The sequence below is a fragment of the Vigna unguiculata genome, chromosome 6 (assembly GCF_037176805.1).
Source record: "Vigna unguiculata cultivar grain cowpea cultivar isolate G323 ecotype 2 chromosome 6, ASM3717680v1, whole genome shotgun sequence".
NCBI classification, from domain to species: domain Eukaryota; kingdom Viridiplantae; phylum Streptophyta; class Magnoliopsida; order Fabales; family Fabaceae; genus Vigna; species Vigna unguiculata.
Genome location: NC_140797.1, coordinates 45,764,184 through 45,791,457, shown reverse-complemented (window position 1 = coordinate 45,791,457; position 27,274 = coordinate 45,764,184). Strand labels below are relative to the sequence as shown.

At 34.6% G+C, this 27,274-nt stretch overlaps 2 protein-coding genes and 1 pseudogene across 5 annotated transcripts; 2 read left to right on the top strand and 1 right to left on the bottom strand.

The window, feature by feature from the left end:
• The first annotated feature begins 6 nt into the window (after nt 1-6).
• On the top strand, nt 7-19,843 carry LOC114187669 (uncharacterized). 4 transcript variants are annotated; one of them, XM_085675154.1, is made up of 8 exons: nt 7-636; nt 725-874; nt 1,021-1,161; nt 4,813-4,935; nt 5,019-5,123; nt 12,996-13,238; nt 13,377-13,705; nt 19,146-19,843. In XM_085675154.1, the coding sequence occupies exons 1-8, from the start codon at nt 84-86 to the stop codon at nt 19,758-19,760; spliced, it is 2,259 nt and encodes a 752-aa protein (XP_085531280.1). In that variant the 5' UTR covers nt 7-83; the 3' UTR covers nt 19,761-19,843. The 4 variants fall into 4 exon arrangements, with proteins under 4 accessions (XP_085531280.1, XP_085531279.1, XP_085531281.1 ...); XM_085675153.1 differs by having other exon boundaries at nt 8-636; nt 12,990-13,238; XM_028075977.2 differs by having other exon boundaries at nt 10-636; nt 12,990-13,238; nt 13,395-13,705.
• Nucleotides 19,844-20,271: 428 nt separating this feature from the next.
• LOC114188609 (uncharacterized) lies at nt 20,272-24,469 on the top strand (annotated as a pseudogene).
• On the bottom strand, nt 24,141-26,842 carry LOC114187727 (26S proteasome non-ATPase regulatory subunit 14 homolog). The gene is made up of 6 exons (XM_028076053.2): nt 26,572-26,842; nt 26,302-26,479; nt 26,138-26,219; nt 24,966-25,142; nt 24,676-24,843; nt 24,141-24,517 (listed from the first exon to the last, which is right to left on the bottom strand). Exons 1-6 carry the CDS (start codon nt 26,702-26,704, stop codon nt 24,326-24,328), a joined length of 930 nt encoding a protein of 309 aa, XP_027931854.1. The 5' UTR covers nt 26,705-26,842; the 3' UTR covers nt 24,141-24,325.
• Nucleotides 26,843-27,274: the final 432 nt, after the last annotated feature.

Here is a 27,274-nt window from a genome sequence, read left to right as displayed (position 1 = left end):
CACCTACATTCCACACACACATATATGTATAGTTGTGGCAAAGATGAATAGAAGAAGTGGTCTAGAGTTGAGTAGGTGATGTGATGATGGCGGAAAGGGAAGATGGTAGAGGGAGGGAGCACACACAAAAAACAAGCAAGCGTTTGTTCAAACTTTGCATGAAAGGCGAGTGGGAAGAAGTGGTGAAAACGTACGAGAAGGACAAGAAGGCTTACACGGCCAAAATAATGAAGACAGGTGACACTGCATTGCATGTCGCCGTCACCGACGGCCAAAACGACGTTGTGGGAAAACTGGTGAAGCTTATTTGCTCGGAGAGGGAAGAGGGTAAGTGTAAAGAGGCACTGGGAATTCAGAACAATAGAAAAAGCACGGCCTTGCACTTGGCGGCTTCGATCGGGAGCAGACAAATGTGCGAGTACATTGCTTCCGCTGAGGCTTCGTTGCTGAGTATGCGCAACGTTGATGGCGAGACCCCTCTCTTTCTTGCTGCTCTCCATGGCAGAAAAGAAGCTTTCCTTTTCCTTCACTATTTTTCCATCAACACCTACCCAGAGTCTCTCCACTACTACAGCAACTGTAGAAGAACTGATGGTGACACCATTCTTCATTCTACCATTGCCGGAGATTATTTTGGTAACTCCTTCTAAACCTTTTTTCAATCTAATAAATTCAACTTTCCGATCTAATAATTAATTTTAGGTGATCATTCATTTATTTACAGATTTGGCATTCCAAATAATTCATTTATACGGAGATCTTGTAAACTCAGTGAACGAGAGTGGGCTAACTCCTCTTCATCTCCTGGCAAATAAGCCTTCTGTTTTCAAGAGTGGTGGCGACTTGGGACGGTTTGAACGAATTGTTTATAATGGTAAGATACTCATTCCAAATTTCACTTTATACATATACAGTAGGACGTTATTATTATTATTATTATTATTATTATTATTATTATTATTATTATTATTATTATTATTATTATTGATAATCAAAATGTATGTGTAATTTATTTGGAAGCTATAATGGTGAAGAAGCTCGAAGTAGCACCCAATATTCAGCAGCAACTTCCAACAACCGACAAAGAAAAATTCAGTTATCCGGAAAATTACGAGACATGTGTGAGGCTGTGGAGGGTGGCAAAAAAATTCGCCTTAGTGGGTATGTAAAAGATGAGAAATGATACAATCACACATTTTTCTTACCACTTCTCTTATCACTTGATATGGCGTTAGATATTTAATTTTTTTTCTTAATTTAACTGAAAAATCAAGTGAAATGACAGAAAGTTTGGTTATGCACTCGCGCGTGTTGGGCACTTGCCATTCTTCACAGAACCCTCCCCTCTTTTCATTTTGATTTTTCAAAAACGGTTTCTTCTCTGTTCTAACTCTTCTGCAAACCTCCCCAGAAAACCCTTCCCGTCCTCTACTCCAACTCTTCCCCAAACCTCCCCAGAAAACCCTCTCTGCACACACCTCTCCGCCACCGTGAAAACCCTCCCCGTCCTTTGAATGTTGAAACCCCAAACTGCTCTTCGAAAAACCCTATCCCATTTTAATCTTCAAACTCTTACCCCTATCCCAAATCCCTCTAAAGCAATTGTTCCACATACCTCTGAACCAACCATTCCCGAAACCTCCCCAAAAAACCCTTCCCGGAGCCACCGAAGAAAAATACTAACCTGCAACATTTTTAAACTTATCTTGCAACCCAAGCGCAATTATGATGTAACCCATCAAGGAGTTTTTGCATAAAACAAGTTGACAGATATTGGAAGTGCATAACAACACACAAATCTCTCCCCTACTAAAAGGGTGGACTTCAACTGTGCACACAAATACCAGACCCCAACCCACTTATTATAAACTAAGTGTAAGTTCCTTTGGGAAAAAAATAGTCTGCAACATTCTTAAATTTATCTACAACCCTAAAGCAATTAAGGTATAACCCACAAAGGAGTTTTTGCACAAAGTAAAATTGACAGATTTAGTAAGGGAGAAAATTGTGTGTTCTTATGCACTTCCAAAATCTGTGAATTTTACTTTGTGCAAAAACTCCTTTGTGGGTTATACCTTAATTGGTCTTGGGTTGCAAGATAAGTTCAAAAATGGTGCAGACTACTTTTTCCTTAAATGAACTTACACTTGGTTTAGAAGAAGTGGAATGGACTCTAGTATTGGTATGCACACTTGGGGTCCACCCTTTTACTAAGGGAAACAAATTGTGTGTTGTAATGCACTTTCAAAATCTGTCAATTTTATTTTGTGCAAAAACTCCTTCGTCGGTTACACCTTAATTATTGTTGGGTTGCAACATAAGTTTAAATATGTTGCAGGCTAGTTATTCCCTAAATGAACTTACACATGGTTTAGAGAAAGTGGGATGGAGTCTTGTATTGGTGTGCACAGTTGGTGTCTGTTAAGACTTTGGCGATTGTACCAAGTCGCGCAAGTAGTAACCGGTAAGACCGGGATATCGTTTCCCAAGAGACTCGTGTATACTAAATAATTGTGTAATTAGTGATTAATTTAAACTAATGAATATATTCATGATTTGGGTTTTTATATGCAAGAAAGTAAATATTTCATAAACAATTAAAATTGAACTTGGATATTTGAAGACTCTAGAAAATGGTAAAGGCTAGAAATGCAATGGATTGATATTGTTGGAGTTAGACTTCACCTACTTCACTCTCATGTATATTAAGCAATAAAACTCTTTTCCATTAATTACTAATGTCAACCCACAAGTTTACTCAAACTCTAATCCCTTAGTTGAATGAGCCTAGGTTTCCTTATTTAGAGTCAATTCCTTGAATCCCTAAATAAACAAACCCGCTTTACAAATTAGGGTTTAAGACAACTAATGGGTCAGGTTCCATTCGTAGATACAAGTTCCATTAGGTATCTTGTTCCAATTCAAGGTTTCAAGAGATATTTTCCAATACCTAATGACCCAAATATCATGCAATGAATGGGTAAAACAAAGCAAGCTTTAAATGCATAAACAAAGATACTAGAATTCAATGGAAGAAGCATATATATATTCAAACCATTCGAAAATACGTATGAGTTCAGTGGCTACATCTAACCCCAACAAAAATGGGTTTAGCTCTCCATTGTCATGGAGATCTCAAGCTTACAAAATGGGAATGGAAGAGGGAGGAGACACAAAGAGGAAGATGGAGCTGTTTCCACAAGCCCTAGCAGACCTCCAAGCGCTCCAAGACGTGTTGTTCGAGCTCCAAAGTGTCCAAGATTCATTTCCCCTCGCGAAAACAGAAGAAAAAGAGCCAACTTGCCACATTAGCGAAAACAGGCGCTTGGCGGAAGGGTCTCACCGCCAGGCGCTAGCCATCAAACAGTGGGCAAATTCCTCATCTACCGCCCGGCGGTGGCCAGGTGCCACCAGGTGGTGGCCAGCAGTGGCGCCTGGCTGGTGCTTGTCTGGCGCCTGGCGCTGGCGGCCTGTTGCGCCTGGCGCTGTCTTTGTGTCGTCGGGCGCTTCCTGTTGATATTTTTGCTCTTCTCCTTGATATTCCGGGTCACTCATTTATCTGGACTTTTGGAGCAAAGCTTCCAATCTACAAAAAGGATACAAAAAATGGGGATTAGTGGTATATTTAGATCAATGCAACTCACAATGTATTTATTTACAAAAGTAAGGTAAAATTGAGGATTAAGTAGGTTAAAAGCTTTGGAAGAGATGATTTTGCTAATGAAATATAGCTTGGATAATGGTAAAAATTAACATTATCAGTGTCCACCCTTTTAGGAAGGGAAAAAATTGTGTGTTGTCATGCACTTCCAAAATCTGTCAATTGTTCCCTGTGCAAAAACTCCTTCGTGGGTTACACCTTAATTACTTTAAGGTTGTAGATAAATTTAAGAATGTTGCAGACTATTTTTTTCCCAAAGGAACTTACACTTGGTTTATAATAAGTGTGTTGGGGTCTGGTATTTGTGTGCACAATTGAAGTCCACCCTTTTAGTAGGGGAGAGATTTGTGTGTTGTTATGCACTTCCAATATCTGTCAACTTGTTTTATGCAAAAACTCCTTGATGGGTTACATCATAATTGCGCTTGGGTTGCAAGATAAGTTTAAAAATGTTGCAGGTTAGTATTTTTCTTCGGTGGCTCCGGGAAGGGTTTTTTGGGGAGGTTTCGGGAACGGTTGGTTCAGAGGTATGGGGAACAGTTGCTTCAAAGGGATTTGGGATAGGGGGAAGAGTTTGAAGATTAAAATGGAATAGGGTTTTTCGAAGAGCAGTTTGGGGTTTCAACATTCAAAGGACGAGAGGGTTTTCACGGTGGCGGAGAGGTGTGTGCGGGGAGGGTTTTCTGGGGAGGTTTGGGGAAGAGTTGGAGCAGAGGACAGGGAGGGTTTTCTGGGGAGGTTTGCGGAAGAGTTGGAGCAGAGGAGAGATCGTTTTTGAAAAATCAAAATGAAAAGAGAGGAGGATTCTGTGATGAATGGCAAGTGTCCAACACGCGCGAGTGCATAACCAAACCTTCTGTATTGTCATTTCATTTTTCAGTTAAATTAAAATTAAATATCTGACGCCACATCAGGGGGTAAGAGAAATGGTAAGAAAAAGATGTCATTGTATCATTTTTTGTAAAAGATATATATATTCTCTCTTCTTACAAAACGTATAAATCAATCTCTGTTTTTAGAAGTATTTTTGCAATATATATGGTAATTTTAGAGAAAATTATTACTCAAAACTTCAACTTGTGAACATCATTTAATAATCTCATCTCAACTTCAACTGTAATCGTGATTTGATTCGTTTTCCATGTATCCAGTGACCGAGCCATTGAGACAATGTCATCAAAAGTTACAGCATAATGATCAAATTGGAACAAAAAGAGACCTCGAAGCATTGAAAAATATTGTTACAAATAATGGGGCCGAAACAAAATCTCCAGGTGAGGACTAAATTCTCGCACCATATTTGGACCTAAAAGAAAAACTTAATTTTATACAGCAGATTAACCGCAATATTGTTTAGGATCTGAAAGCAGCACTTGGCCACATCGAATATTATTTCCTCAGAATTACTGTGTAGATTTATTCAAGTCCGTATATTTTCTGCTGTCGGTTATCTTTGGACCAGGTATGCCTCCATGATATTTAGCTTTAGACTCGTTTATATATTTTGCAAATCAATTATATATGTCACCATACTTCTTATAAGTTTGCACTTTATTTTGCAAGTTTGAGTTTTAAATACATTCATATACATACACTAACTCTAATTTGAGTGGAGGAGGCAGGTATTTGGGTTACTTTCTGGTAAAAAACTTTTTACAAACACGAATGTTTTTTAGTCGAAAATAAGACGGATAAAAAACGTACATTATTATTTTTTTAATAAATAAATTTTAAATTTAATTTAATCTTATAAATTTATTTGTAAAATAAGATTAGTACGGTGGCACAATAATAAGTGGTTCAATATTTGAATAATTGTGGCATAATAATAAGCCTAATAAATAATAAATTTTATTAAGATAGATTTTTAAAATTTCTCAATTTTATAAAATTAGTATGTAAAGTGAAATTTGCACACATGTATCATAAATTTGTCTAATCTCCTATCGATGTAAGATATGAAATACTTTTCATATCAAAAAATTCATTTCAATACTTGAGTGAGAATTTTATTTTCTATATTGGATACGAAATACTTTTCATATCAAAAAATTTATTTCAACTTGAGTGAGAATTTTATTTTCTATATTGCCTTTTATATATTTTTGGTAGATGAGAAGAAGACAATACCAAAATAAAATATTTATAGTTTGAGTACAAATAACAGGGTTTCTCATAATTGAAAGTTGAGAGATTATGATTTTAATTAGTATATTGAGATTTTGACTTCGTTATTATTAGAAGTCTCACATCGATTAGAGATAAGTTCATCTTACAAACTGATTTTGTAAGATTGGCTTGGACTTAATTCACTTCTTAATAGTTATTTTAATTTTGATTTAATATTAATTTATACATAAAGTTATATAATAATTAATACACATTGCTCTTCATTTAGGTTAAGGAAATATATAAAAAAATTCATACAATGAATATTGAAATATGTTGATTTTAGTATGATAAAAAAAATTATAATTTTAATATAAAATTTTTAATTTTACTAATTTTTGTTTAAAATTTATTAATGATTAAAATATGTATTTTATAATTATCAAGAGAATCTTAACATTAATATATAATTATTCAATCCTAAAAAAAATTATCATTTATTTTTTACTTTATAAATTTAAAATTTTGAGTACTTATTCAATACTAATATTAATTTTCTCTTTAATAAATTTAGAATTATTAAAAACAATGTTCAATATTATTAAGTATTAATAGAATTTAAATAAAAATAATAAAATTAAATTTATTATACTAAGAATGTAACTTTTTTAATAATAACAAAAATGAAATAACTCAATTATCTAAAATAAACTATTAAGATCTTATTTATATTTTGATTTGTCTATAATACATGTATTTCTCAATCTTAATTTTTGTTTTCATTCTTTCAAATTTATAACACACGCACGCATGCGCACACTGATTTGTCCATAATACATGTATTCTCAATCTCACTTGGTTTCCAGTCTTCCAAATTTATAACACACACACCCACACCCACACCACCACCCACACCCACCCACACATTTCGGTCTTTAATGTCCTATCCTTGCCACTTGAACTTTTAACTCATTTAGTAACCACCAAGTCAATGATAGGTAAAATCTAAACTCTCTCTTCATGAATAACCTTATATCAAACAACCCCCAACCTTTAGCTAGCCTAAGGCTAGAAAAATGTATGACCAACTTATCCTGATTGATATCGAGTCTATCAATTTGGGCCTATTATCACACAGTCCCCTGGTCTTTAGCTCTTGAGAGCATAAGGCTAAACAATTTTAATCATCGACTCACATTATATATCTCCTACTATAAGTCCATACAATGTTGGGCCTCCAAAAAGAACTACTAGGGTGCACGGTGACCTTAATATCACATTTTGTAATTTGTAATATTAGAGAATGTGAAACATTAAAACGTTCCCACCCATGACTGAATGTTCTTTCAAGGATGGATTTGACGTCGCGGCTGACCAAGCAAAAATATTGTTTCCTGATATAGATTTTTCGGCTTTAGATCCCTGAAAGAAGTTGTTGATGACTAGATTGTAAGTTATTAGCTTTGGATGATGATTTGTTCCTCGTGCTCGATTTGTCAGAACGAAATTCATATATTTCTGTTGCATTGCTTTTCAAAAACTTGGATGTATCATCTTTGTTACCTCATGCGAATTGTGGTAATATTGCTTGGTATCTCGATTTCTATTTAAAACTGATTTAAATCATATAATAAAAAATGCAAGCTATGGCGATAATTATTCCCATCTGATTTTCAAACTAGTATTTGCCATTTTTCCTATTTTAAGAGCTTATATACTCTCTCGAATCTTGCTCCTTTTTTTAAGAGTCTAATCGCTCTCATCGATTTTTAGGAGATTTCTTTTTTATTCCTTAGGAATCTAGTTGCTTAGATCGAACATTGCTCTTATTCCTTAAGAGACTGGTTGTTCTCATAAGAATTTAGGAAGTCTTGTTTATTCCTTAGCAGACTAATTGCTCCCATCGAAAATTTTCTCCTTTTTATTCCTTAAGAGATTGGTTAATCTCATCAAATTTTAGGAAATCATCTTTGTTCCTTAGGAGACTGGTAGCTCCTATAAAATTTTTTCTCTTTTTTATTCCTTAAAAGATTGATTGCTCTCATAAGATTTTAGAAGATCTTCATTGTTCCTCGGGAGATTGAAGACTCATATCATATTTTTGCTCTTTTTTATTCCTTGAAAATCTAGTTGATCTCATAAAATTTTAGGAGACTAGTTGCTCCCATTAGTAGGAGATCTTTTTTATTCCTTAGGAGATTGGTTGTTCCGTTGAATTTTTTCTCATTTTTTATTCCTTAAGAAATTGGTTGATCTCATCGAATTTTAAGAGATTTTCTTTATTCCTTAGGAGATGTTGATCTCCTAGTTAAAGGTGTAAATTATCCAGCAAGTGCACTGGTTCAATTGTAGTACAACAAGGTGATATCCACAGGGATTTGGTTTGATAAAATAGTAGTCTATAATCTATTCAAGTTTGTAATAACACAATGATAAAGGTTTGACAATTTTAAATATAAGTTTGAATAAAGATAAAGATAAGTGATATGTTGATTTAGATGTTGGGATTAACCTTGGTTTCTTTCACCCAACTACACTACCATTGATTCTCTATAAGTTATGTCCTTTATTTTAGTATTCTTGGATGTACTCTTAAATGTACTTTTAACCATATTCTTATAGTATTAAAACCTAAGGTTATAAAACCCATCATGATTTCTCGGTCATTGGTTAAATGACTTCTTGCATTAATGAACAAGGCTCTTTAAATCAACTAATGTTGTGGATCCATCCATGGTAAGCATTATAAAATTTGATTGGATCTAAGCACTAAACCAGATCTCACTATATTTAGGCTGATGAAGTATGATGATTGGCTAAGTTATCAAAGCAGTGAAAACAAATCAAATAATATAAAACAAGAATATAGTATATATTGAATCAAGTACAGTACATAAAGTAAGTTACATTCAATCCAAACTAGGAAAATTTTAACTGCTTATAGTGATCTTTAAAGCATACGTAGGAAAAGTTTTTCTTCCTCCCACAGTTCTTTAAAGATGTTATAATATATACCTAAGAACTCTTACAAATTTCTCTCTAAAAATATGTACAAAATATGCTTTTTTATAACAGAGTTATGCTATGTTTTTATAGGAAAACTAAATGTTGATCTAGCTCCAATCATGTTGGTTAGTCATGAGATTTCCTCCTTAGATGGGGTTCCTAGATGCTTAAGCTTTTACCTTGATATTTCAGCAGGGGAGCTCTCCTTTCTAGGTGGCTTTTCTCTTGAGGCTCAACTGTCATTTTGAAACTTTAGGTTTCCTTCCAATTAAGGTTTCTTCATGTGTGACTTAGCACCAAAATCGCTACTCAATCGCAGGGATCATATTTTGAATCTTCATAAACCACCTGACATGTCTTAGCGACAACTTTGGGTCTTGAAACCAACTTCTTAATTTCTTTCATTTTATCTGCAAAATAAACATAGACATATCATATCAAATTCCACTTTTTCAACTTCTCGAATCCTCGTTCTATATTATAAAGTAAAAGGAGTTGTTTTACTAACTTTTATATTAAAATCTTAAAATCACGCAAGATAAATTTTTAAATAATGTGATTTTAAGTAAACTAGACACTTGTTAGGAGATTGATTGCTCGCATCGAATTTTTGCTCATTTTTTATTCCTTAAAAGACTAGTTACTTTCATCGGAGTTTTTGAGATTTCTTTTTTATTCCTTAGGAGTTTAGTTGCTCTTATCGGATCTTGCTCCTTTTTATTCCTTGAGAGACTAGTTGTTCTTATAGGATTTTAGAAGGCCTTCTTTATTTCTTAGAATACTTATTACTCCCATCATATTTTTACTTTTTTTTTATTTTTTAGGAAAGACCGGTTGTTCTCATCAATTTTTTACTCTTTTTTAATCCTTAAGAGACTGGTTGTGTTTATCAATTTTTATTTTTTTTTAGAAAAGTGATTGTCCCTTAGTAGATTACTAGTTTAGGAGATTGATTACTGCTTAGTAAATTACGAGTTTAGGAGACTAGTTACTTCTTTCAATTACTAAACTAGTTCTCCTTTTAAGAGAACACCTTAAAAGGTTAACAATTCTTCTTTATGTAAGACAGTGTTGTATTCTTGAATACTTGCTAAAATTGTTACGTTACTCTGTCGAAGTGAACAACATTGGACATCGTTTTTAAACAATAACAATATAAAGTTTTTATTATATAATATCAAATTATGATAGTTCATAAAGGTTAAGTTAATCAATCAATGACCGATACAATTTTGCACGAAATATGTTTTATTTCACCATATCTCTTCCACTTTCGGTTTCCATTTTTTTTTACCATCTCATTTTGTCCAATTTAGGAATACTTAAATTTAAACTTAAAGTGTGTCTATGATGATTTATAAACCGTCTTTAAATGCTAATTATAATCAAATCATGAAATTGAAGTACTTAAAAATTAGAATAATAAAAATAAAAACGCTTTCTTTAAGAAGGAAAACCAAAATTAAAAGATTTTAAAATATTCAAAGTACATATTTTATGTCCTAAATTATATTTAGGAAGATTAATAATCTCTTCTGCAAAAGAATAGCACCAAGTGAAACTAAGCTTTAATGTACTATAAAATAGGAGGTAAAATTATGCTTCCATTCCATTCTTTCCTGCAACAACACAAGGTGGTGGTGTTGACGTGTGTGTGGATGAGAGAAAGGGGATCATCGGCACACGGGAACAGAGTATCTGAATGCTCCACACTGCCACCCATCGAAAAACGTTTCATGAGTCCCACAGTAAGTGCGAAAACATTTAAAGATGTGATATGCCTCCTCTTTGCCTTCATCGTCCATGGTCTCTTGAGTTTCCTTCCTTCTTTACTGTCCTCTTTTCTCCTCTATTGAGCCTTTAGGCTGTGTTCACTTAAATAAATAAATTTAAAGGAGAGGGAATGGATGAGTTTAAATAGATGTAAGTATGAATTGTGTGTTATTTTTTTAAGATATTTGGAAGTGATAATGAATAGATTTGGAAGTGATTTGAGTGATGTGATAAATTAAAAAAATATTTTAATAAAAATAATAAATAGATTACCATATTGCCCTTTATATAATAAGTAATATAAATTGGTATTTATATAAGTTATAATTATTTTGTTATTTTTTTTACTATTAAAATTGAAAAAAAAAATTATAAAAATTAATAAAATAATATTTTTTATGATAATATATTTTAATAATGTTTCGAAGCATGGGATCGAATCTGCATAAAAATGGGATCAAATCCCTCTCCAATTTACACACAGGATTCCAATAAATATGGGATTGAATTCCTTCTAATGGTAGCATACCCCATGGGCTTTGCAATATAGCAGAGTACTTTTCAAATGCCCTTTTGGATTCTGCAATCTTTGATACAACCAATACATAGTAGAATGAGAAATATAAAAAAAGGTAAAAGGGTTAATTTAGTAAATGCAAAATGTTTCTCCTGTTCAACCAAGAAGGATGAAAATTTGGATCTCTCTCCCGAATTCATCGCAGCACATCAACAATAATCTACAACAACGAACATGAGTGTCACTCGCTCTCCCATCCGCGTTTATAATAATCTATACAAGCGAACAGAGCCTTAATGTCACGTCTTTATCACTCCACCTTTAAAGTCATTCAACAATTCCTAAGTCAATGATAGGTAAAACTTAAACATGTTTCCCATGAATAACCCGTATTGAGCCTAATACTTTAGGCTTATCATCACACAACTCCAGTCTTTAGCTCTTATGAGCATAAGGCTAGAAAAATATAAGACCACTTGATTGGTCTTGAGTCTATCACTTTGGGTATATCATCAGTGACATTTATAGGTTCATTTGTATTTTGAGATTCATTTAAATTCAAATTTGTAAAAAATGGATCTGTTGAATTTCTTTTTTTGAAAAATAGGGTCAAGTCCTTATATTGGAGGACGATATTACAGGTGAAGTCGTCCTTCACTATGCCGTTTTTTTTTTTTCAAAAAGTGAAACGTATTGTGAGAGACCGATTTCTATTCATTTCAAAAGTGAAATCGTCCTTATACATGACGATTTTACTTTTTAATTTTTTAACATTAAGTTTTATATTTGTTTGATTTTACAATTTTAGTATTTCTTTCAAAGCCACAGATTATTTTTATACAAGATAAATCTCACATATATATCTTACGAGATTTTCTAAATTATATTTTTCTAGATTTTATTAAACGATACTTTTTATTTGATTGTTTACGCCATTTGACACATTTTTGTTTCAATATTAACTCAAATATTATCATAAAATGCGTTTAAAATATCAAATAAACTTAACAAAATTTGATAAGAAGGACTAAATTCACGCATTTCTAAAGATGGAGGACTAAATTGGTATAAAGTTTCAAAGAGGATCCCAAAATTCACTAAAACTTGAGGGATCAAAAACATATTTAACCCATAAAATAAACATAAAATAAACCTAAATAGATTAGATATTCAAATATAATTATTGAAGTATATTTTAAATAAAAAATATTTATTATATTTATAATGTAAAAAACAATTATACTGTATAAAAGTTGTTTTATAGCCATATTTTAGTCGGTGATTATAAATAAATTTATATATATTTTTACTAATAATATATTGAAATTAAAATAAAAATAAATAATTTACTATATTTATTTGTACATTTTTTATTCTACATATACAAAGCTATATGTAGTACACATTTTTTTTGAATATTTTTTAATTTGTAACATTTTATCTTTTTAATTTTGTATTAAGGTTTAAAGGATAATTATTTTAGAATTTCTTAAAACTATTTTTTTTATTTTTTTATTATAGACAAATATTTTAAAAAACTAACTAATATTTAAACGTTAAAAAGAAAAAAACTAAAAAGTGAAGTTTTCGAGGACGACTTCACTTTAAAGTGAATAGAAACCGGTCTCATATAGATTTCGCTTCTTGAAAAAAAGAAAAAAAGGAAAACTGGCATGTGTTGTCCTTCACCGCAAGAACTTAATCCTATTTTGCAAAATAAAATTTAATTAATCTATTTTTATAAATTTGAGTTTAAATGAACTCGAAATATAAAAAAAAACGACATTTATAAATGAGTCCTTATTTAATAGATTATTTAGTCTTACGAATTATTTTATTTAATAGATTATTTGGAACTAATGAATGTAGCACTTTTTATCTGTTAATAACGTGACAATGTGTCTGGTAATGAAACTACACAAGGACCAGCGAACATAAATAAGATACGTCGGAAGAAGGAAAAGCACGAGTGGTCAGCACAAATAATGGATGAACTTCTGAAGCGAGCTTGCATGTATGAGTACGATGACGATGGCAGCGAACCCGTGAATATATTGGAGAATAAAGATCAACCTTATAGATTTGATGAAGGGGATTATGTTACTTTGGCTGGTATCACAGAAGTGGAACAACATCTTACCACCAGAGGAGAACCCAAGCAACAAAACAATGGTATAACATTATTACTGTGTTTGGTTCTGCATCAGAATGTATTTACTTTTTCAATTTTTCACATGATTCACCCATATGTATAGCATCTTCCAATGCAGAATCAAACAGGCTGAGAGTTGAATATTATTTATATTACAGGTTTACTTTTATGTGCAGGGGAGACACCAATATTGATAGCTGCAAAGAACGGAGTGACAGAAATGGTGGAGAAAATCATGGACTCGTTTCCTGTTGCTGTTCACGATACAGATGCGAATAAGAAAAATATAGTGTTATTGGCAGTGGAGAATAGACAAACCTACTTATATGACTTATTGCGGAGGAAAAATCTGAAGGAGAGTATATTCCATAAAGTGGATAACGAGGGAAACAATGCTTTGCACTTGGCAGCCATGCTTAGAGAGGATAATCCCTGGCCCATTCCTGGCGAAGCCCTGCAAATGCATTGGGAAATCAAGTGGTACCTCGTAAGTTTTGTTAGGAATCCAAGTGTGATTCTAAGTCCCACATTGGCTAGAAATGAGAAAGTAGAGCACTATATAAGAATAAAGACCCATAAACCCATTGCCTTAAGGTTTTGGGTTGAGAGTGGTGTCAGTGTCTTATGTGGTTAGGCTCAGATCTCATTGGTGTTGTTCTCCCCAGTGAAACCCCCTCCTTGTAAAACCTAACAAGTGGCATCAGAGCTCTTGGTTGGGCTATATTTACTTGCTTGAATGATGGAGGCAAATGCAAAGATGGTTGCTTTGAATGGTACAAATTATCATTTGTGGAAGGGCAAGATGAAAGATTTATTATTTGTCAAGAAATTGCATCTTCCGGTCTTTGCTACACAGAAGCCAGATTCTATGTCTGAAGAAGAATGGGACTTTGAGCACCAACAGGTATGTGGTTTTATTCGGCAATATGTTGAAGATAATGTTTATAATCATATTGCTAATGAGACACATGCCAGAGCTTTGTGGGAGAAGATTGAGTCTTTGTATGCTTCTAAGTCGGGCAATAATAAATTGTATTTGTTAAATTGCTTGATGAATTTGAGGTACAGGGAGAATTCTTCTATTTCTGATCACTTAAATGAGTTTCAAGGGCTCCTAGATCAATTGTCAGGAATGGGCATAAAGTTTGATGACGAAGTTATGGGATTATGGTTGCTTAATACTCTACCAGAGTCTTGGGAGGTATTTCGGGTTTCAATTACGAACTCTGCCTCGAATGGTGTTGTTTCTTTTCAGATGGCAAAGAGCGGTGCTCTTAATGAAGAGATGAGAAGGAAGGCACATGGTTCTTCATCTCAGTCTGAGATGCTTGTTACAGAAGCTAGGGGGAGAAGTCAGAAAAAGGAACATAAAGGTGGTAGAGAGAAGAGTAGGAGCAAGTCCAAGTCAAGATACAAGAATTTAGAGTGCCATTTTTGTCATAAAACTGGACACATTCAGAAATACTGTTTTAAGTGGAAAAAGGAGAACAAAGACAAGAAGGGCAAACAGAGAGAGAATGATCATGATGATGATGATCGTGTCACTACTGCTACAGATGGTGATCTTGTTCTTCTTCGTGACTTTGAGTCCGTTAATCTTGTATCTGATGAGAGCATGTGGATTATTGATAGTGGTGCTACACTGCATGTTACACCTAGGAAGGAGTTCTTCACATCTTACACTTCTGGTGATTTTGGAGTGTTGAAGATGGGTAATGATGGTGAGTCTAAAGTGATTGGTGTTGGTGATGTTTGCCTGCAAACCAACATGGGAGTGCAGTTGTTGCTTAAAGGAGTCAAACATGCTCCGGATGTCCGTTTTAATTTAATCTCTGTGCAGTTGCTTGATGATTGTGGTTATGACAATCACTTTGGTTCTAGTAAATGGAAGCTCACTAAAGGTAACTTGGTTATGGCCAGAGGGGAGAAACAATCTAAATTGTATTGGACTAAAGCTTTGGTTGCTAAAGACAGTGTGAATGCTATGTATATGGAGGCATCTTTGTGGCACCGGAGGCTTGGTCATATAAGTGAGAAAGGGCTTAACTGCTTAGCTAAAAAGGATGTGCTTATGGGATTGAGAAATGCAGAATTGGAGAAATGTTCTCATTGCATGGCTGGTAAACAAACCAGAGTATCTTTTAAGAAGCATCCACCCTCAAGGAAGTCAGAATTACTTGAATTGGTGCATTCTGACGTTTGTGGCCCATTAAAGGTAAAGTCATTTAGTGGTGCAGTTTACTTTGTTACTTTTATTGATGATTGTTCCAGGAAGCTATGGGTCTATGCTCTTCAGCGGAAAGGTCAAGTACTTGAAAAGTTCAAGGAATTTCATGCTATGGTTGAGAGGCAATCAGGCAAGAAGCTGAAATGCATCCGTAGTGATAATGGTGGTGAGTACCGTGGACCTTTTGATGTTTATTGCAGGCAGCATGGTATTAGACACGAGAAGACTCCTCCTAAAACTCCTCAGTTGAATGGTCTAGCGGAGAGGATGAACAGGACCTTGGTTGAAAGGGTTACATGTATGCTTTCAGAAGCAAAGTTGCCTAAGCACTTTTGGGGAGAGGCATTGCTTGCAGCTGTGCATGTTATTAATCTCAGTCCCGCAGTTGCTTTGAATATTGAGGTGCCAGACAAAATTTGGTTTGGTAAGAATGTTAGATATGATCATTTGCGTGTCTTTGGTTGCAGGGCATTTGTTCATGTTCCTAAGGATGAAAGATCCAAGTTAGATAAAAAGACAAGGCAATGTATCTTTATTGGCTATGGTGAGGATGAATTTGGCTACAGGTTTTATGATCCTGTTGAGAAGAAGCTTGTTAGAAGCCGTGATGTACAATTCATGGAAGATCAGACCATTGAAGACATTGATAAGGTGAAGAAGACCACACCCGAGAAAGACAGTAATCTCACTGATGGTAATCCGATGAGGTTGTCCACTCACAATTTGGAGAATGTTGAAACGGAAGCTCAAGACAATGAGCAACATGGTGATGTTGATGATCAACAGTTTGGAAGTGGAGTAGAGGTTCCAATTGATGATGCTCAAGAGGAACATGATGATGATGACGATCTTGGTGATATACCTGAATCACCTCAAGTCCAACTCAGGAGGTCTAATAGACAAAAACAACCTTCTACAAGGTATTCCTGTGATGAGTACATAACCTTGACTGACGGTGGAGAACCTGAGTGTTTTGAAGAGGCTTTGGATAGTGAAGAGAAGAAACAGTGGCTGGATGCAATGCAAGATGAGATGAAATCTTTGCATGATAATCACACTTACGACTTGGTGAAATTGCCTAAGGGCAAAAGGGCATTGGAAACTAGGTGGATTTTCAGGGTGAAACAAGATTCAAATTCTACACTTCCAAGGTACAAGGCCAGATTAGTGGTGAAAGGTTTCAGACAGAAAAAGGGTGTTGATTTCAATGAGATTTTCTCACCTGTGGTGAAAATGTCATCCATCAGAACTGTGCTAAGTTTAGCTGCTACTCTTGATTTGGAGGTTGAGCAGATGGATGTGAAGACAGCTTTCCTTCATGGTAATTTGGAGGAAGAGATATACATGAAGCAACCTGATGGTTTTCTTGTTAAAGGCAAGGAAGAATATGTGTGTAGACTAAGGAAGAGTCTATACGGTTTGAAGCAGGCTCCAAGGCAGTGGTATAAGAAGTTTGAGTCTTTTATGTGTGAGCAGGGTTACATGAAGACTACTTCTGATCATTGTGTCTTTGTTAAAAGTTTTTCTAATGATGACTTTATTATCCTGTTATTATATGTTGATGACATGCTTATTGTTGGAAAAGATATTTCCAAAATTGACAGGTTAAAGAAGACACTTGGCGAGTCTTTTGCCATGAAAGACTTGGGAGCTGCTAAAAGGATTCTTGGCATACATATCTCACGTGATAGGAGAGAAAAGAAGATTTATCTATCACAAGAGCAATACATTAGGAAGGTGTTGCAGAGATTCCAGATGGAAAATGCTAAAGCTGTGAGTACTCCTCTTGCTACTCATTTTAAACTGAGTGTTAAACAGAGTCCTTCAAATGAAGTTGAGAAGACCAATATGAGTAGAGTTCCTTATGCATCTGCGGTGGGCAGTTTGATGTATGCGATGGTGTGTACAAGACCAGATATTGCACATGCTGTTGGTACAGTTAGTCGATTTTTGTCAAACCCAGGTAGAGAGCATTGGAATGCTGTGAAATGGATTTTGAGGTATCTTCATGGTACAGTTGATATGAAGCTTTGTTTTGGAGGTGATAAACCTACTTTGATGGGTTACTCAGACTCAGATTTGGCTGGGGATATTGATTCCAGAAAGTCCACTTCGGGCTATTTGATAAAGTTTGCAGGGGGAGCTGTGGCTTGGCAATCAAGACTACAAAGGTGTGTAGCGTTGTCTACTACAGAAGCAGAGTTCATTGCTATTACTGAAGCATGCAAGGAGGTGTTATGGTTGAAGAAATTCTTGCAGGAGCTTGGTTTTAGGCAAGATAACTATTCATTGTTTGTTGATAGCCAAAGTGCTATCCATCTTGGTAAGAATCCAACTTTTCATTCTAGATCCAAACATATTGATGTGAGGTATCATTGGATACGTGATGCTTTGGATGCTAAGTTGTTGGAGTTGAAAAAGGTTCATACAGATGATAATGGTGCTGATATGATGACTAAAGCATTGCCAAGAGGAAAGTTTGAAGTTTGTTGTGAGATCGCCGGTTTGGCGGTTATCTCCACATAGTTGTGAGGGGGAGATTTGTTGGGTATTGGGCTCCCTTCCTATGTGGAGAAAAGGCCCAAAATTTGAGAAGCCCATGTCTCACTTAAACCTAGTGGAGAGGAGGCTATAAAATAAAGAGAGAGGCAGAACAATAGAGTAAGAACACACTGAAAGCCCTAACACATAGAGGGAGAGGTAGAGGGAAAATTCTGTTCACGTTTTTCATAGAGCTGTCGCAGTAAATTCGGCGCTGCGGATTCGTTCACCGTTGGATCGGGCTGAAATTTTTACAGCAGGTTCGGAACTCATTGCTCTTCATTCTGACCGGTCGGATCTTTGATACGAGGTCTGAGTTGGGAGATATTAATTTCGCACTGCAGCAGTGATTTGTAGAGGTTTTCCTCTCTTGTTCTTCTCTATTTGAAAGCTTTGTTGCTTTGTTATTTGGTTGGGTGTTGGCACTAATTTGTGCTATTGATTAAGACTCTTTTGTACTCTTGTTGATCATAGTGAAGCTATTTCTTTGGTCTGGACGACTCGTGGTTTTTACCCTTGATTTGAGGGGTTTTCCACGTTAAAAATCTTGGTGCCTTTATTTGTGCTTTTGGTGGTTTATTATTGCTGCTCTTTGATTATTGCTCCTCATAGATTCTTGCAAGTTAGGGGAAATTATATCCGCTGCATTCTCTGGTATATTGTTTGTTATTGTTTTCCCCATCAGAGTGGTATCAGAGCCGATGGTTAAAATCGGTTCAGACGAGTGCATGTCCCTGTATCGAAAGTCTTCCTGGCAAAGAGTTCCAGGTAAGCGTGTCCCGTTAAGATGAACGGCGGTACGAGAAGGGGTACTCGTGGTTGGGAATGCTTCCGCTGGAGGGGGAGTGTACCAATGTGGTTGAAGGGACTCACCCTTGAGGGGGAGATTGTTAGGAATCCAAGTGTGATTCTAAGTCCCACATTGGCTAGAAATGAGAAAGTAGAGCACTATATAAGAATAAAGACCCATAAACCCATTGCCTTAAGGTTTTGGGTTGAGAGTGGTGTCAGTGTCTTATGTGGTTAGGCTCAGATCTCATTGGTGTTGTTCTCCCCAGTGAAACCCCCTCCTTGTAAAACCTAACAAGTTTACATATCATTATTGTCCCCGTAAAATGATATACATTTTCTGGTCACTACCACTCATTATATGATGCAGTTTATTGAGGAATCGATGGGACCTCATTTCTTTAGTCGGTACAACAATAAAAACCAGACACCAAGAGATGTCTTCAGCGAGACTCACAGCGAGCTAGTCAAGAGTGCTGGAGGATGGCTGAAAAAAACGTCTGAATCTTGCTCCTTGGTAGCAGCGCTGATAGCAACAGTGGCCTTTTCCACATCCACCACTGTCCCCGGTGACTTCAAAGATGACACCGGCTCCCCAACTCTTGAAAACAGGCCAGAATTTAAAGCCTTTGCTATCGCATCTCTCATTGCTCTTTGCGGTTCTGTTACCTCACTGGTTATGTTCCTCTCTATACAAACATCTGGGTATCAAGAGCGTGATTTCGGAAAAAATCTTCCCAGGAAGCTTATCGTGGGTTTTACATCGTTGTTCATGTCCATTACCTCTATGATGGTTTGTTTCTGTGCCGGTCATTTCTTTATCCTCATGGACAAACTTAAATCAGTTGCATTCCCTGTCTATGCCCTGACATGCCTGCCAGTGATACTTTTTTCCTTGGCTCAATTTCCACTCAATTTCCCCGATCTCATATGGGCTACTTTTAAGAAAGTACCACAGCGTGGCTACAAAACCTCTCTACACTAGCTGTACGGCCAGCATTATAGCAGAGCTAAACTAATGCTGCATGTAATCTAATAAAATGGATATTTCAGTATTTGTTTACCTAATGTTAACTGTTTCTTACGGTATTTTAAAACATGATTAAAATTCTTGTTTTGAAAAAGACAATTTTATACAACATAAATCCAGCAATAACATTAAAACCCAATAAGCAATACTTAGGGAGACACCACACAAACTATGTGCTGAGTTTTACATTCTTGACCTTTTCAGCTCGCCCGTAGAATATATCTATGTAGTGTCTTCAAATATAGTTTGCGAAGAATTAGGAAACAGGAACTTTAACAACTCAATTTGCATCCTTACCATGCTAGAGAAACCAGATGGCCCAAATAACAACTCAATATCAGACATTTCTTCTTACCATCAGTCCATTTCTTCTTGTGGAGATTAAGCAACATCTTCTCTTCAAGTTCATTTTTCCTGTAGTTAATGGCTATGGAGTAGTTATGATGCCGGTTCAATCCATGGATCAATGCCTAAAGAGTGGCAAATAGAGATAGGTCAGTAACAGTTTAAAAAAAACAGAACAAGTGCTTCCAAAAGAGAGAAAAAAAAAATAGTGTACACATAAAAAAGGTCTTTGGTAACACACTTAAAGTTATTTATTTTCCTCTATAGTTTTATTAGTATGCAATTTTGATCCTTAGGAGAATTTAATGGTATATTTTAGTTCAACATAACATATCATTAAATGGTTAGAAAAATATTTTATTTTTTCCCGATAAAAATGTTAAAAGTTTATAATTAAAACACCACTATTGATATTTTACGCGAATGAGTAATTAATTTATTATAAAGACATAAAATTATATATGTTAGAAAAATTGAATTAAACCTTAAAATTATATTCTGGGAATTAGTCTCCAATCCCTGACTATGTATACGTGAGGGGTAAAGTTAGTGTCCGTGTAACACGTTTTCCCAAAGTAAATTAGTGACTTTGCTTAGAGAGGAAACAGAGCACCGATACCCACCACAACCATCCACTGCATTCTCAATCACTTCTAATAAAGTAAATTCAATCCAAATTCCAAAGCAAAAACACATCTTAGTTTGGCATTATTTTAGTAGTCAGAAAATATGCACAACCACCTATAACACTTCTTCTAAAGATTATTATAACTGTCATTTTTTTCCATTGTTTGATATTAATACCAAATTTCACTTTATACATATATACGACGTCATTAACCTCAATATTTTTTGTTCAGAATCTGAAACCAGCAGTTGGCAACGTCCATTATTTCCTTCCAATTACCAAAGATGTGTAGATTTATTCAAGATTGTATTTGTTATAATATCAGTTATCTTTGGAACAGTTATGGCTCCATGAACATGTTCAGCTTTAGAGTGGTGTATATATTTTGCATATCAATTATATATGCTTACCATCCTTCTAAATTTTGAAAGGTTGAGCTTTAACTAGACTCGTGATATATTTTACATACACAATCTTTAATTTGAGTTGGAGGCATGTGGGTGACTTTTGGGGATAAAGACTTTTTACTAACACGGTTACCTTTTTAGTCGAAAATAAAACTAATCAAAATGTAGATTAATTCTTTGTACCAAAAAATCCATTTCTATACTCGAGTGAGATTCTTTGTTTCTATGCTGCCTTTTACATGCTTTGGGTAAAGGTAGAGCAAATAATACTAAAAAAACATTTTTAGTTTGAGTCCAAAGAATTGGATTTTTCATAATTGGAAGTTAAGGGATTATGAAACTATTTATTGAAATTTTGAGTTGACTATTTTAATTTTTGATTTATCATTAATTCATACTTAATATCGTTTAATAATAAAAGAAAATCATATTTTGACTTTCATCATTTAATTCTCATTTTATATTTTCTACTCTGACTTACTATATAGTATTGATTAATATACTATTATTTTTCTTTTTTAAGGATCAATATTCAATATCAAATCATGTCAGAAAGTACATTTCTTTTTTAAAGGATCAATGTTCAATATCAAATCATGTCAGAAAGTGCAAAATGAGAATAAAATTGTAGGAGTCAAATAATTAATGTGAATTCCTCTCACACTCACGAACTTATTTAGATCTTATTCATGATTTGAATTTTTTGACATATATTCCTCTCAAACTCATTTGGTTTCATTCTTTGTCTCGTAGTAGGAATGTCAACGGACAGGATTAGTAGGGTACGGATAACAACTTTCACGTACCCTATTCGTTGAATAAATATTCGTTCCATATCTGTACCCATATCCGTTGGGTATCAATTATGTGGGTATCCATATATTTTTATAATATCCACGGATATCCATGAGTATTTACAAAAAATTAAAATAAAATATTTAATAACATATTTTTAACTATAAATTCAAATAAAATACAATACATAACCTTGATAAATTTTAAACAAAGTTCAAATAATTCATTTAAATTGTGTTGAATGAAAATTTACCAAAAAATGAAGATTTTTCTAAAATCAATTGATAAAAAATTAATCATTCAAAATCAATGTATTAATATTTTAATTATTATTTTTTAATTTAAATTATAATAACGGATACGGGTATACGCGAGTGTGGATACTATGATACCCGTACTCGTCCCATTAACCTGTGAATATAAAAAATATTTGTATTCGTTATCCACAGATATCCATTTACAATACTCATATTCTACCCATTGCAAATTTTATCCACAAATACCCACGCGGAGTATGGATTTTTTTAACCTGTCAAAATACTCCAATTTGCGGTTGATGAATGTAGCATATTTTTTCAATTAATAAAGCGAAAATATTTGTGCTTATGAAACTACAAAAGGGTCAGCAAACATAAAGAGGATAACTACAAGGAAGGAAAAACACGGTTGGTCCACTCAAATTGTAGATGTTCTTCTGGTGAAAGCTTCCACGTATGAGTACGCTGACGATGGCAGCGTACCCGAGAAAAAATTGGAGAATAATGATCAACACACAGTCCCTTATTCTTTTGATGAGCGGGGTAATGTTATTGGGCCAGTAACACCGAAGACAACCACTAAAAGAATGGTATAACACTATTACTGGGTGTTTGGTTCTGCATCAGCTTGTATTTACTTTTTCAATTTTTCACATAACTGTCCCATGTATAGATTAGTGTTGGTTATTATAAGGTTTACTTTTTATGTGCAGGGGAGAAGAAGATTAACATGAAAGAAAAGGTGCGTGAGATACCGATATTAATAGCTGCAAAGAACGGCGTGACAGAAATGGTAGAGAATTATCGTTTTTTGAAAAGGTTTTATTTAAACTTACATATACAAATCTTATAAATCTATCCTCAAAATACGATTCCTTTTTTTAACTTATTCTAGCAAGTCTTTCAAAGATTAATTAAAATTCTTATTAAATAAATGTGTGTATTGCAAATTTCATTCAATTAGTTAACCTAATAAGTCCTTGTCATATTATTATAGCTTCAATTTTAATCCAATTATTATCCTTGTAAAATGATTTACATTTTTTAGTCATTGATGGTGTGATACAGTTTGTGAAGGAAACGATGCAACCGCATTTCTTTAGTCGGTAAAACAAAAAAAAAAAACAGACACCAAGAGATATGTTCAGCGAGACTCACAGGGATCTTCTCAAGAGTGGTGGAGAATGGCTAAAAAAAACCTCGGAATCATGTTCCGTGGTAGCAGCACTGATAGCCACAGTGGCATTTTCCACATCCACCACTGTCCCCGATGACTTCGGGAACCCAACTCTTGGATACAGGCCAGAGTTTAAAGCCTTTGCCATCTCATCTCTCATTGCTCTATGCTGTTCTGTCACCTCAATGGTGATTTTCCTCTCAATACTCACATCTCGGTATGAAGAGCTTGATTTCGGTAAAATCTTCCCAGGAAGCTTATCCTGGGTTTTACATCGTTGTTGATGTCCATTACCTCTATAATGGTCTGTTTCTGTGTTGGTCATTTCTTTATCCTAGAGGACAAACTCAAATCAGTTGCATTCCCTGTCTATGCCGTCACATGCCTGCCAGTGACACCTTTTGCCTTGGCTCAATTTCCACTCTACATCGATCTCATATTGGCTACTTTTAGGAAAGTACCACAGCGTGGCTACAAAACCCCTCTACAATAGCTGTACGACCAGCGTTATAGCAGAGCTGAAGTAATACTGCATTGTCGATATATGGAGCTTAATGCAGACCTTGCATTTATACACTAGACTACACATAAAATGGATATTTCAGTATTTGTTTACGTAATGTTAACAGTTTCTTATGGTATTTTAAAACATAATTGAAATTATTGTTTTAAAAAAGACAATTTTATAGAAGATAAATCCGGCAATAAACATTAAAGAAGTAATACTTAGGGAGACACCCACACAAACTATGTGTTGAGTTTTACTTTCTTGACCTTTTCAGCTCGTCCAAAGAATATATCTGTCTAGTGTCTTCAAATATGGTTTGAGAAGAATTAGGAAACAGGAATTTTAACAACTCAATTTGCATCCTTACCATGCTAGAGAAACCAGAAGGTCCAAAATAACAACTCTAGAAGACAACAGTATCAAGCATCATTCCGAGAGTTTGAACGATGTTGGAAGACATCAAATTTGAGACGTGCTCTTCAAGGTGCTTCTTTGCATCTTGTCTTCCCACATTAGCTATTGCAAGCTTTTCTGGAGGCAGCTCATCTTCCTCTTGAACAGCCTTGTTATATTTGATAGCTAAGCTCAGCATTTCCTGCACGCAATTTAATTTGTTATCAGTATTTATTCTGTTAAAGATATTAGGCGGATTTTTAAATCTTAAAAATAGGATAAACAGAATATATGCAGGGATTTTATTATGAGTAATCAGATGAGTACAAATCTACCTTACACTTTGAAACATTAAATTACCTGTACAGTCTGTTCATTAGTTTTGGAATGTGTATCAAAATGTCTAAGTGTCAAACCATCAGTCCATTTCTTCTTGTGGAGATTAAGCAACATCTTCTCTTCAAGTTCATTTTTCCTGTAGTTAATGGCTATGGAGTAGTAATGCCGGTTCAACCCATGGATCAATGCCTAAATAGTGGCAATAAAGATAGGTCGGTAACAGTTAAAAAAAAAAAGTGCAGAACAAGTGCTTCCAAAAGAAAGAAAAAAAAAACCAGTACACACATAACAAAAGTTCTTTGGTTACACACTTGAATCGATGGTTTATTCAGATGTCCCAGATTGGATGTTGTCTGCCTTGGTTCTTGACCAAGCATCATAGTCTGTGGATTGATCAATCGAAAAGCATCAATCACCACTTTGCCTTTAACACTTTGTATTGGATCTACAACCACAGCCACTGCACGCTGATTCAAAGCCTCAAAACTCTGTATGAAATACCATAGAAGAGCAAGTTACTAATACTAATCAGCAGCACCATAGTAAAAATAAATAAATAAAAAATAGTTTACTGCTAATACTGTATTTAATTGTAATGTAATGGCTGGCCTTGCTGGAAATTTCAACTACTTACAATTTTAATTTAAGTAGACAACAGTTCGCACTTGAAAATAAGAAAAAAAATGGTTTGCTTCTACCAATAGCTTGTGAAACCTTTTATATGAAAATGAGCCACTCCAAATTCACTATTCGGGAAATCAAAGCAAACTTCATACTAAAAAACAAATATTGATTTTTAACGAACATTAAAATCAAATGATGTATCTCTTGAAAAAAGGAGTAATAGCAATATCAACCTTGAAAATGTATCAAGTAGAAATTTTGGTTCATTTAAATGTTATATAATTCACTTCTCGAATAATTTAAACTCATTTTATAGTACTCTTTCTGCTAAGCTAGCCCGGAGAATAGTTCATATGTCATCATCTTCTAACAGAAACTAAGCATATAGTCTAGGCATCAACTTAATTAATCAAAAACCAGTAAACATCAAAGCCACGTTAGCAATTTCATAAGATTGATAATAGGTAAATATCATAGTAGCCGCAATTTGAGGGTTACTGAGGTGACTTAACCAACATGGTATGTTGTTCTCTTCACTATTGGACATTTAATGCAATTCTTGAATTCTTCTCGAGAATTCAAGAATTTTAACAAAAAGGGAGGATTGTAGGGAAGAAAACAACAACAACGTGAAATGTATTTAAACCACGGGATCCACTAAAACCTTGCTACCCTACACACAAGTACAACATCCTAATCTAATCCATGATTTGAAAAACTAGAAAAAATCATTAAAATCGAAGCATACTAACATCATCCAACACACAAATCCTTTGAATTAAAAGGTAGATGCAAAAACAATATAAGGAAATACAAGAACCAACCAAAGAACCTATGAAAGAAAGAAATGGAGCTGAACCTGTTGCGTATTGATGTCAACACCAGAGAGCCAACAGCCGAAACCAGGATGCGAATGGTACCAGCCGACAACCATCTCTGGTCTGCAACACAAGAAACCACCACCAATGAATTCATAAACCAACCCCCACACAAATATTACAAAAATAAAATAAAATAAACTACCGTCCAGTTTGCTTGAGCATATCAAGCATATTAGTCTGAAAAACGTGATCAACGGCTTCAACACTAACACCAGTGCCACTCTGCGGCATTGCAAATACATCAACTACACGAACGGTGTACTCGTCCACGAACTCTCCCAGCATCAAGCCCATCACCTCCATGGGAACCCCGGCCCTCCCTGTAATTACAGAAACACGAAAAACCTAATTTTGAAATCGGGCACCCATTGACTTGATTGGTTAAAAACGCAAACTTTATAGTTTTACCTACCGTGCTTGAGCATTTTGAGGAGCGCGAGAGAGGAGATGTAGACCTGCTCGGAGGAATCGAGAGTTGGGGAATCTGGGGGAGGGTGCCCTAGCGCTCCACCTGCACCTGCGAACATTCGCTGAAGCCTCTCCATCGCGAATCTCACTTCCAAATTTTGATTCGGATTTGAGTTTTGAATGCGCTTGACTGAGGATTTGAAGCAATGAGCTAAGGAATGGTGATTGAACTATTTCAATGCTTTCTCATGAACAACAAAACATTGACGAATATAATGCATCCACTTTATCTATATAGGCTTAAATTTAATTTTCTTAACAGTTTACTCATCCATTTAAAAAAATTACAATAAAAGCGGTGTTTTGAAACCATAAAACCAGTAAAATCTGTATTTAAATCTTATATTTAATGTAATTTATCTTTAATATTTCGCTCTTATTAGATAAAATAATAAATTTACATATTTGCTTAAATAAACACTATATATTGTTTGAATTTAATATTTTTTAACCAATATAAATAGTTACATTACACCGGTAACATTACTTTCAAACAATGCATATTTTTAAAATAAAATATAATATTTTGATATGAAGTAATATTTAGATCAAATATTTATTTTTCTCCGATGAAAATTAGAATTAGTGATTTTTAAAATTTTGGTCAAATTTAATCATTTAATTTTAGAAAACACTTGAATTTAGTA

Coding starts and splice junctions, on each gene's coding strand:
- LOC114187727 (XM_028076053.2), bottom strand. CDS start 26,704: ATGGAGAGGCTTCAGCGAATGTTCGCAGGTGCAGGTGGAGCGCTAGGG. Junction 24,844..24,965: donor TGAATAAACCATCGATTCAA/GTGTGTAACCAA, acceptor GCCACTATTTAG/GCATTGATCCATGGGTTGAA. Junction 24,518..24,675: donor CTAATGAACAGACTGTACAG/GTAATTTAATGT, acceptor AATTGCGTGCAG/GAAATGCTGAGCTTAGCTAT.
- LOC114187669 (XM_085675153.1), top strand. CDS start 84: ATGATGGCGGAAAGGGAAGATGGTAGAGGGAGGGAGCACACACAAAAA. Junction 637..724: donor CATTGCCGGAGATTATTTTG/GTAACTCCTTCT, acceptor ATTTATTTACAG/ATTTGGCATTCCAAATAATT. Junction 4,936..5,018: donor GGCCGAAACAAAATCTCCAG/GTGAGGACTAAA, acceptor AATATTGTTTAG/GATCTGAAAGCAGCACTTGG.